The 11,421-nt window shown below is 35.5% G+C and overlaps 2 protein-coding genes across 8 annotated transcripts; one reads left to right on the top strand and one right to left on the bottom strand.

Moving 5' to 3' along the window:
* Window positions 1-283: 283 nt before the first annotated feature.
* Window positions 284-4,506, bottom strand: GTPBP1 (GTP-binding protein 1). 3 transcript variants are annotated; one of them, XM_019840186.2, is made up of 12 exons: window positions 4,317-4,506; window positions 3,900-4,074; window positions 3,285-3,648; window positions 3,086-3,197; window positions 2,758-2,938; window positions 2,400-2,578; window positions 2,162-2,314; window positions 1,734-1,983; window positions 1,469-1,613; window positions 1,071-1,389; window positions 722-996; window positions 284-590 (listed from the first exon to the last, which is right to left on the bottom strand). In XM_019840186.2, the coding sequence occupies exons 3-12, from the start codon at window positions 3,381-3,383 to the stop codon at window positions 414-416; spliced, it is 1,890 nt and encodes a 629-aa protein (XP_019695745.1). In that variant the 5' UTR covers window positions 3,384-3,648; window positions 3,900-4,074; window positions 4,317-4,506; the 3' UTR covers window positions 284-413. The 3 variants fall into 3 exon arrangements, with proteins under 3 accessions (XP_019695745.1, XP_011134852.1, XP_025155560.1); XM_011136550.3 differs by having other exon boundaries at window positions 3,914-4,074; XM_025299775.1 differs by lacking the exon at window positions 3,900-4,074.
* Window positions 4,507-4,893: 387 nt separating this feature from the next.
* Window positions 4,894-11,155, top strand: fl(2)d (Pre-mRNA-splicing regulator female-lethal(2)D). Of its 5 annotated transcripts, none has more exons than XM_011136546.3 (6): window positions 4,894-5,491; window positions 6,557-6,939; window positions 9,039-9,163; window positions 9,281-9,459; window positions 9,543-9,697; window positions 9,825-11,155. In XM_011136546.3, exons 2-6 carry the CDS (start codon window positions 6,705-6,707, stop codon window positions 10,538-10,540), a joined length of 1,410 nt encoding a protein of 469 aa, XP_011134848.1. In that variant the 5' UTR covers window positions 4,894-5,491; window positions 6,557-6,704; the 3' UTR covers window positions 10,541-11,155. The 5 variants fall into 5 exon arrangements, with proteins under 5 accessions (XP_011134848.1, XP_011134849.1, XP_011134850.1 ...); XM_011136547.3 differs by lacking the exon at window positions 4,894-5,491 and adding an exon at window positions 5,644-5,921; XM_011136548.3 differs by lacking the exon at window positions 4,894-5,491 and adding an exon at window positions 7,696-8,450 and having other exon boundaries at window positions 6,778-6,939.
* Window positions 11,156-11,421: the final 266 nt, after the last annotated feature.

Raw genomic sequence — 11,421 nt, 5'->3', positions numbered from 1 at the left:
ATATCGTATATTTCTGCTTATGTGACAGAAGAGGAGATATACATGTATTTTTCTAATTGATTTTATCTATATGTAGTACGCATTTAAGATACACATGTGCCTTTTATAAAAATAATACAATTTATATGTGACCAATACTCTGTTATATTATTAAAAGAATATCTTCTTAACACGATTAATAATCGAAAAATCGTTTGTACTCTAATAAATTTATAGCACAATACGTGCTTGAATATATTCTATAGTACATTATAATTTTAACGAAAAAATAAAAATATTAAATATAATAATTTTGTCACATAGATAATCTTCTTTTCCATTATTATACGAGAGACTATTATGTACTCTCTTTGGAAAATTATTGGAAAATTAATATATATATATGTTCTTTGTACAACGTCGTACTAATCAGCTTACACTTTTGCAGGATTTTGTTCAGCTAAAGGTTGAATGCTATTGATGTTGTTATGTGATCGCCCTCCTCTTCGGCCTCTACTTTTTTTCTGATTCAACCCAAATTTTTGTGGTACATTTTCTTGCTTGGCCGTTTGTACTTCGATCATGGAATCAGCTTCTGTCGTTTCTGACCCCTAATGCCATAAAATTAAATCTATCACTCATGCTTTTAACATTAAAGTTAACTTACTCATTTATATGCATTATAAGCAAGCAATTGGAAAGACCAATTATCGATTAGTATTGCGCATCGCGTGAATCATACCTGCATACTTGATGTATTCTGTCGTCCTTGCGACGTCTTATTCGGTTTATTAACTCTAGATGTTTGTATGGTTGTACCACTCGAATGCGGTATAAGTTTCAATACGTTCCCTACTGCTTTAGTACGACCTTCTCTGAATACCATCCTCTGTCCAGGTTTTATATATTCGGGATGTTTAATAAATCTAAAATGTACTAAGGCTTTGTCGCCTGTTCTCAAACAATCCTGAGACATGGATAATATAGAAGCAGTTTGCCTTATGCTGCCGCAATGTACTGTAATAATTTTTTTATGATGATTATACAATATTGTAATGGTATCTAAAATGACCATACAGAAAAATAATTACCCATCGCCTGATAACGTGAGCTGATTGTAGTGGGATGATGGAGTACCAGAATTTCACCCTCAAATTCCCAGCAGGCTTGCGGATTGAGCACAGGCGCGACCATCACCATGCCTTTGCGAATGTGCGATCGTTTGATCTTCTTCAGGGCAAAACTGGCAGTTTGGCCACCCCTCACTTCACGAACAGGCATCCTCTTTCGATGGATGCTTTTCACAGCTATCGGTGTAAAACGACCTAGCGGATCAGGTCCTAAGAGCAAGGTATCATTTAGCTTTATGATACCTTTTAAAGTTGTACCGGATACCACTGTGCCGACACCCTGTCAGATTTTAATTTACAATTTTCATTGTATGTGATAACATAAAAATTATTCCAATCACGTGTAATATAATACGCACTGGTACAGAATATGTATCGTCGATTTGGAACTCTGCAGGTTCATCATCGTGACTAGTAATTCTTGCCGTTAATAAGTTAAGAAACATCTTAAGAAGATTTAGATTTTCACCAGACACGTTAGATACTTGGAAAATTGGACACAATCTACATAAATTAAACATATTATAGCAATATAATATTATATATATATTATACCAATATCAATATATTACAGTATTGTTTCAGTATTTCTCTTTTACAATATATATAAGTCACTATACTAACCGTTCTGAGACAAAATTCGTAGCACTGACTACTACGTCGTCAGGTGTCTTTACTGTAACCGGGACTTTTCTGCAACCAGGCGATTTTAAAATTCTTATCAACAGTTTTAAGTTCTCCTGTAGGACATTCGGTGGACACATATCAATTTTCGTCACAACCACGAATACTGGGACAGACAGTGCTAGAGCAAGACCCAAATGTTCCTTAGTCATTCCCACAATACCAGCATTTGCCCCAATCATTAACATACCTAAGATAATATTTACATTAAAATTGTTGATACATTCATTCAAACTTTCTCAAACTGTATATTAACAAACGAAAGAATAATAAAATGTCAAAGATATGAAAAAAATATTCTTACTGAATATTTTTTCTTGGATATTATAATTGTAATAACAAAAAAAGATTTCGCTTAATTATATTACCAAAATCTGGGGCATGTCCTGTCATTCCAAAAACAGTTGTCTTTAGATATCTTTCATGACCAGCAAGATCGATAAACGTAATTACTTTGGAAGATTTCTCACATATTTTCACCCAATCCAGTGATCCATGTTCAGGTTTATTAACTACGTTACCTGCGATTGTATAATAATGACAATGATTACATTTGAATCTGAACTAAAATTCACAGAATGATTACAACTAAAAGTCGATGCTCACCGACACTATCGAATCCAAGTATATCATTGCCAACAGAACTAGTACGTCCTGTTTCAGCTTCGTGCTTGTGGCGAAATAACTTTTGACGCGCCAGACCTCTTCCATTGTCAAGTTCGCCATGAGTCAGCACTCCTAATAATGTAGATTTACCAGCATCTACATTACCAACAACAGCAACCCTACAATCATTTACTTTCTCATATAACTCATTACAATTCATACGTATTTGTCAGATGATTAATTTCTCTTAATCTTTTAAAGTTCTCTATCGTAATTTTAGTAGTTTAAAAGAATTTTAGTAATTTAAAGAATTATTGATTTATTAAAAAAAAAATCTAATAAAATATTGAGTAAAAACCTGATTTCCAAGAAATCTTGTCGATCCAGACGCCTTCTTATTAGGTATTGCCCTGTTAAACCATGGTCTACTTTACTTTGGCGTAGAAGTACACAATTAGCCTCCAAAGTTGTAGCAAGAGACTGTAAAGTAGCAACTGATGCGTCATATTCATCTTCCTTTAATCCATCCTCAGAACCATCTGAAAATATCATACAATAATTTAATAAGTCTATCTCGATATCCTTTAACTGATATATTTAACTGATCATCATTTAACTGATATAACAAGATATCATGCAATATTTTAAATAACATATTCTTTAAGTTATCCAATTAAAAGTGATACCTTCAGCAATACCAATATCAAAAATTGTTTCACTACCTCCATCTTGAATTCTTTCTTTTAATTTTTTCAACAACAGTTCATACTGATCCTCAGATGGACTAACTAAAACATTCTAAAAAATTTTATATTGACTTGTATTATTAGAAAATATTATAAACTACTTGAGAAAAATATAAATTTTATATACATATAAACATACCTTGCCTCTGATGCTAGAATAGTCAACAGAAACAGATCCAGGCTCTTTCTCTGATAGATGAGTAATAGTTTGTGATGCAATAGATCCAGTACCTGCCATCGTATCTACTGGTAATACAAAAGATTTCCCAAAAATTTAACACAGTTTTCTCAATGTTATTTTGGACAAGTCATCTGGTTCTTTATCCTTCTTACGCAGGGTTAATCATTAGACACCTCCCATTTAAATTCAGTATTTTCCATATGAATAATATATCGAAAAATTTATTTAGTATTTGTACATACATAATTAGGAATACTTGGAATTGTTTGTAGTTATGAGTAACTATTATTCAGAAGAACAATCCAAATGCCATTTTTATAATCTGCAATAATACAAAATAGATAAAATTTGTTCTAAAGTATATATTTCGCAATCATCGAGTAATACATGTTGTATTAGTTTGATGCTTGCACTCAACTCAACTGTTGCTATTCAATGCTATTTATTAATTATACAATCTGAATTCTGTGCTTTTTTCTTAGAAATTGCATGATGATACAGAAGTATGTATGAAAAAAATAATGCACTATTTTGAGAACATAAGAATAGATACATATAAGTATGTATACACACAGATATATTATCACCTTGTGCTCTCACATGTCACAGCTAAACACATTCGTCGTAATACATCGCGGTTCTGCCAAGTGTGGAAGTTGTGTAACTTTGGTCGAATGTCAACGTTTTGTCATTCTCAGAAGATATACACGTAAATAGAAAATCGAAAAGTTCCAAAACAAAACGTTATCTATAAGTTCGAAAAAATATACGTATATTATTCTTTGCTTTTTCTACGATGTAGAAATTCACCTGGCGGACATTTTACTGCATTTTACATGCACATATGAACAGGGACGAATCTTCTTCTAGCGGTAGGAAGTGAACGATATAAATTTAACATAACATATTGCAGAGGCGATTGCGAACGTACACATCTTCACGGTCTGTTATTCCGTCGAAAACGTCAGTGCACAAGAAAAAACCTTTTACCTGTGTAAAAGAAAGATGAAGTTGCGATCAGATTTGCGCGCTTTTGCAATTTCAAGTACGCGTACGTTAAATGCTCTGTTATCGATGTACGTAAAGTGCATCGGACGCCGATATGTCAACTACGCCATGTGATGCAACTACACAAGCACACGAAATACACTTCCCATGACACCCAGTGCAATTCACAGCTGTATTCGAAAACCTTACTCGGTCAGTCTGCTGAACTTAAATTGGTGGGGGACACAGCGAGAGCCGAAGGCATGTATAAAAACGATAAGCGGCAACTGAGTGAGCGACTCGACCAATCACAGGCGAGAATTTCGAAATGTCAGACTTACATTTAGACAATTCTTGGTTGTGATTGGTGGAGTAGTTTGCAATAGCTTTTTTGCTCGATTTTTTTCCGAGTCCGTGACAGGTTTTGCAAGCTTTCTCCTAATAACATTGGACGTTATAATTCAAAAATCGAAATAGAAAGTGGATTCACTACGTGGTTCATTACGTGTTCGATGTCTGATGTTTTTTATTCAATGGGAGTATCAGTTTCCTAAAAACGCAGACAACGCCATCTGAGATCCCTCGGAAATGGGCTCAAAACGTCGCGCACATTGGATATCGTGCGATTAGATACAGTGTGGACGCTCCGTTTCGTCATTTCGTTTGTCGAAGTATCGCCGTCACTACGGTAGGTCGATGATCGTGATTAGAGCATGCGTTGGGGATGAACGTGCCCGTTAGCCATTCCGAGAGTCCCTTCTCTCGATCGCGGATAATCGTCATTCGTGATTAGTCGCGACGTTCGACAACGGTGGTGTGCGACAGGTTCCTCTCTCACTCGACCTCTTCCGAATCTAGCCTACAGTTTGTCACGCGCGCGCATATGTGTGTAGTGTGTATGTATATATATGTGTCATATGAGCGTATTAATATACCACGCGTGGAACGACTGGCACTTGGTCACATACGAGCTGCGGTGCTTCAACACGTCCCTTTCGTCTGTCGGCTCAACACAGATTGATCAATCGTCAGGTCCGTCGCGCTCCTGAGGACGCAGCTTGGCGGCTTTTTTACACGAATGCACCTTTGCGCGCATGATGCCGCCCGTTTCTTCTCTCTCCTGATACCGAGCAAGCGAGTATCTCTATAATGGGATTCTTGCCGTTCTAACGAGTGAGGTATGTAGGATAGGATGAAGTAGAAGGCATCTCTCTCTCTCTTTCTCTCCCTCCCCTCTCTCTCCCCCCTCTTACTCTCTCTCTCCTTCTCTCTCCTTTTCCTTTCTCTCTTTCTCTTTCTCTCTTTCTCTTTCTCTCTCTTTCCCACGAGGGAACGAATGCGTAGCGGCGCTATCGTGAAATCGTGACGATCGATCGCGGTGAATTAGCCTCCGAACCTATTGTTACGCGCCGTTTGAGCCTCATACGCCGCTATTACGAGACGTGCGCGTGCTGCTACGTTCGATCGTACGAAGGGAAGGAAAAAGTATCGATGAAAAAGAGAAAGAGAAAGGACGCGAGTAAGGAATAAAATGAACGCTGGATGCGTGTTTCTTCGTGGCAGGCATGTCGACGTAATGGCGTCACAACTGTCTTCGACTGGAGATAAGTGTGTACCATTGCTGTCCTGATTGCAACGGGATATTCTGTACGGGATTCGATACGTGTGACGTTTGACTAATGAACGGTCGTAGTTTCGTGTAATTTCGCTCTGTCGAAAATGCATATATGCTCATTTCGCGTAATATTTTTATGAATACCCTTATTGATCAATCCAAGTCCAATATTTTTAAATATGGTTCGGTATATTTCGCATACTTTTTTTGCAATTAAATCAATCGCTGACTAATATGGATAGAACACATGTCACTTACGTCCTCAGCTATTTTTACAAAAACTTGTTTAACTTTGTAGATATTTAAATACAACATACTATCTCTTTAATTTTAATTTAATGGTGGATAAGTATTTGATAAAATTCACTCATAGATTGATAGAATAAAGTATAAAATTTGGTATAATAGTATTAATTAAATTAAAAAATTGAGATTCTTATAATATTATGAAGCAACATCTGTGTTATACAATGGTTCTTTCAAATATTTATTAAATTGTCAAGAGAATTGTTTGAAAAATATTAACCATAAATTGAAATAAAATAAATGAGTTAATTTGATTGATATTTATCTTGCATGTCTGTATGATATGCTTTATACTATTTATGTTGTACCTTGTTTGTTTCAGATGAATCAGTGAGGCATTTGCTGATATTAGTGCACATTATTGTTATTGGCGTAATTATCGACGCCATAGGATTAATGAATAGAAGATCTTGTGCTCGATAAAGGGGCCTCTTCTACAGTTCAGTATTCAACTGCGAATCAACAGTGAGATGGCAGATGAATGCGGCGAGGTTAAATCAATAGGACTGTCTTCTCCAAGAAGTCCTCAGAGCAACAGCACCAGTGGAAAAGTTGCTAGTAGTCCACATTCACCCAGGCAACCAAGACGTGTGAAGCTAAATCAGCAACAATTGGACAGCTTGACAAAGGACGAGCTGGCAGCCAAATGGCATGAACAGGACGTGTATGTGGAGTGTCTAGAAGCCCAGGCGGCAGCTCAGGAAGGTACTGAGATCACACGAGTGAGACCATCTCACTCACCACATATCTTAAGCGAATTAACGAATGCCAGAACACAACGGTCTCTTATAGGAGACAAGACTTTCATAGGGACACTAAGCATAGGTTTCATTAGACCAGTGTTTAGGATGATGTCATATTGTCTACTAGAATTAAGCCTCTAAGGGAGTTTTAGTAAATAAGTACCTCATTATAGATAGTATGAATTACGGGACAATTTTTATGGTTCAGAGAAAATTTAATATACCTGCAGTTTAATTATTTTAATGTATCTGCACAAATGAAATGATTACATTAATAGTGTTTGTATATTTGCAAGCAGTCAGATATATGGAGATAAACACTGCGTGTAAATAAACAACACCATTAATGCAAATATCTCTACTACAGAGATTGATATGAGACTGAAATAATACTATGCTTCATATGCCACATACGTATAGTGACGACTTAATTAATATATTAAATTCTGAAATTATATTTGTGATGTGTAGTGTGGGTAATTAAATGAAAAATTCGTATGTATAGTGTTGGAAAGCGGTATTTTTCATAGTATCTCTGAGAACGGGTAGTGTTACAGCCATATATAATGTACAAAAGGCTAAAATATGATAATATATATCACGAATATATATCTAGTCCGTTAAATTTTCTTGTGAGCAGTTGTATATCATCAGTCATAAAAAGTTTAGCGAGCAAAAGTGAAAATGGCTAAGGTAACAAGTGTTAATGTGTGTCAAGAAGCATCAATGGGGTTTTTCTACGAAAAAAATGTGCCGACAATAATCATCCATTGTGGAAGACACGACCGTTTTTGCTTAAAATATCTTTTCATAAAAGTGCCTGTGCAGTGTTATCGCGTATACCACCGCGGTGTAATAATTGTATCGTCAAATGCGGGACAGTGTGTGCGTGGGTGTAATTCGCATACCGAGTTTCTAGTTAACGAGGATGAGATGAAAAGCAGCGTTTACGATGGCGCTGAATTTACGACACAGGGGAATAATAAGAGAGTGGATCCGTATCACCCTCTGGCCTACAAAATACTGCGCCTGGGGTGCGTGAATTTGAATCTCGGTGAAGTACACAACCATTCGCCAAGTACCAACTGGAATACCGCATTTATCTAATCCCACCATCTGTCCTCACGATTTGCATATCCTTGTATATCCTTATGTACTATCATCCAGTCCTCAAACCTTTCCATTTAGATAATGCAATTTTCAATTAATTCCTAGACCAATTCTTATCCTTCTATACATTCTCACTATGAATGCAACTCGTGCATGCATTTATACCTGCACCATAATGTCCGGATACGAATTTCAAAAGTACAAAACCTGTGAATTAAGCCTGGCCAGCGTCTTGTTACAACATCTATGCCTGCAACAAGTACATGCTCGATTGTCGTGGAAGAAAAGTAACATCCACTCTTGGTCTTGGTGGAAGTACAGAGAATCTCGCAAATGGCACGACGCGACGACTCCAAAATCAAAGTATGCGCCAAATTAACAAAATGTCAGTTGTCAGGCAGTTATTGTCACATACTTATGAAAGTTTATACTTTATTTATGCGCACTCTCTTAGGATAAAATTATAAATAGTAATCTTTCACCAATATGCTTGGTTCCACCAAAAACCATTAACACATACATGAAAGATACACAGAATATTCTATATGCTTAATTACACTTTACATTTACAGTTTGAACTTACAAGCATTCTATGTGGTTCATAAATTTGTATTGTTATATAAATATCTCAAAGAGCTACAAAATTATCACAGATTTATTGTAATCTTTAAGTTTTATACAGAAGAAACTTTCAATACTAATTATGTAGTGATATTGATTGTTATGCATCATAATGCTACTCTTATATATTACAAAGAATATATCTGCAGAAATATATACTGTTAATCAATATATTATATACATATATATATGTAACATATATAAACGTGTATATAGCAGTATATACACACACACTTTGTAATACAAGCATTGCAATTTTAAGAAACACATAGATACCATTGAGCACTAAGATTTTATAAGTAGAAAGATTTACAAGCTATTCTTTTATAGGTGAGCTAACTTCATTGAGAGAATCCGAAAACAAGTACAGGCAACAATATGTAGAAGCATCTCACAGGGAGAAGATCTTAGTAAGGAGGCTTGCCTCCAAAGAGCAGGAATTGCAAGAATACATTGTATGTAGACGTTTTTAGATTTTTCAAAGTTCTAGTGTGCGATTTGTTTTCCTTTACTTATAATTGTGTGCGGATAAAGAAAGGAGGAGAGAAAAAAAACATCTTTCTTTCTGTTAGAATCAAATAACTGAAATGAAAGCCACCCATGCTCCGTCCGCAGCTGCATTAAGGTCTACGCTATTAGATCCAGCTGTTAATATATTAATACAAAAATTAAGACAAGAGTTGATAACAACCAAAGGCAAATTGGAGGACACGCAAAATGAACTCAGTGCATGGAAATTCACACCGGACAGGTCAGAGAAATTCTAACACGTATAACACGTGAGCAAGAGTTATCGCGCAGTATCGTTGTTGCTAATTATATATGTACTTGTAGCAATACTGGTAAGAGATTAATGGCGAAATGCAGACTATTGTATCAAGAAAACGAAGAACTTGGTCGTATGATCGCTAGTGGACGGATCGCCAAGTTGGAAGGTGAACTTGCCCTACAAAAGAGTTTTAGCGAAGAAGTAAAGAAGTCACAATCAGGTACATAAAATCAGGCCATAAAATTCTTCAACTTAAAAATTACATAAGCAAAATTGTTACAATTACTACGATTGAAATGTGATACGTGAATTATTTTAAAATTCTTTTATTTTTCTGACTTTGGTAGAATTGGACGAGTTTCTACAAGACTTAGACGAAGACGTGGAGGGTATGCAGAGCACTATTTACTTCTTACAACAAGAATTGCGTAAAGCTCGAGAATCTGTCACGCTGCTGCAGCAGGAGAATTCGGCATTGAAGGCAAATATAAATGAAAATAACTTATCGAACGGTTTATCGCCCCACACTCCGCCGATCAAGAAAGAGGAACCGGAAGAAGTTGCTATACCAGATACGAAACCTCTGAAGCCGGCCGAGGACAGTGATATGTGCAAAGGTGTAAGGACTCCACCGTTAACGTTACAACGGTCGCCTGAGAGTGAGCTTATGAGTGTCGAAAGAACAGAACGCGTGGAAAGGAAACTCAATCAAGCCGATCATAATGATGAGAGTTCGAGCGATTCGGCGGCATTAATTATTAAGGTCGAGAATGAGGAACTTAGTGATAGAGAAGAAGAACATGAAGAGAACCGTAATAAAAGAATATTAAGGAGTAAGAATCACAACAAGAACAGTGGTAAATCTAATGGGGAAGAGGTGCTAACACGTACAACACGGGGTAGGGACAGGACAAAGAGAGAAAAGAGTGTTCCCAATAGTGATGATGAAAGGACGCACAAGAAGAAACGGAGGGAAAGCATTCTTTCTCTCGATTATAATGAGGCCGACGATGATGCGTTAGTTTTAACTAATGGCGAGACTCTACAAAGTGATCCGGAATAAATAATACTTTAGATTGATTTTATATGACATTTATCCTATATATCGTTAAAACAACCGATACGATTTGACGTGGTTCTCCGATTATTGTGTACAAAATTTTTCATCTGAAGTAAATGCCGTTTTGGATCTTTTGAAAGATACAACGTTTGTATAAATTAATAATTAGTCATAAAGAGATATAATTTCCGTACCTGTACCGATGATAAATTTAAAAAATAAATATCGGCATTGCAATCTCAAAAATGACGAACTTGTAAATATTTGTATCATTAGAATGCTCATGATTCACATTTACGTCAAGTTATTTGCGTATGATTAAGTTACAAACTATTACAGAGATAAACCAAACGAATTGTGGCACTTTTTGTTGCCTTATAATTTATAAAAATTAAGCGCTTTGAAAAGAGCGGAATAAACACAAATTATGCTCATATTTTGTAAACTTACTGTATTATCATCCTGCGTAAATCAGCGTAAATCAGTAAGTCTTCGTTAATAGCAAAGAAAGAATGGTTCGAAAGAATCATTATCGTTAATAGCAAATAAATATTAATTGTTAATTAATCAGAAATGCCTTTTTTGATCACGTTATGTAAATAAATAAATAAATCTTAATACTTTCGACTATAAGATTAATTATCTTGATTTTAATGATAGGTTCTTGGAACAATTTAGAGTTGAATTTTTTTTCACCAAAGATATTGAGATAAGGATTTTAATTATGCCATTGAGGACAGAATTTTTACAAATTTTTTATTAATCCCGATTAGATTAATGAAATTCATTTGAAGTGTATAAGGATATGTAATAATGAAAATTGGAAAAAGCTCTGATTAGTCACATATCTTTGATATCTTTATTAAAGAAGATTAAATGGTAAA

This window comes from Harpegnathos saltator, unplaced genomic scaffold, assembly GCF_003227715.2.
Source record: "Harpegnathos saltator strain DR-91 unplaced genomic scaffold, Hsal_v8.6 scaffold293, whole genome shotgun sequence".
NCBI lineage: Eukaryota > Metazoa > Arthropoda > Insecta > Hymenoptera > Formicidae > Harpegnathos > Harpegnathos saltator.
This window is presented reverse-complemented; position numbering and strand designations above follow the sequence as displayed.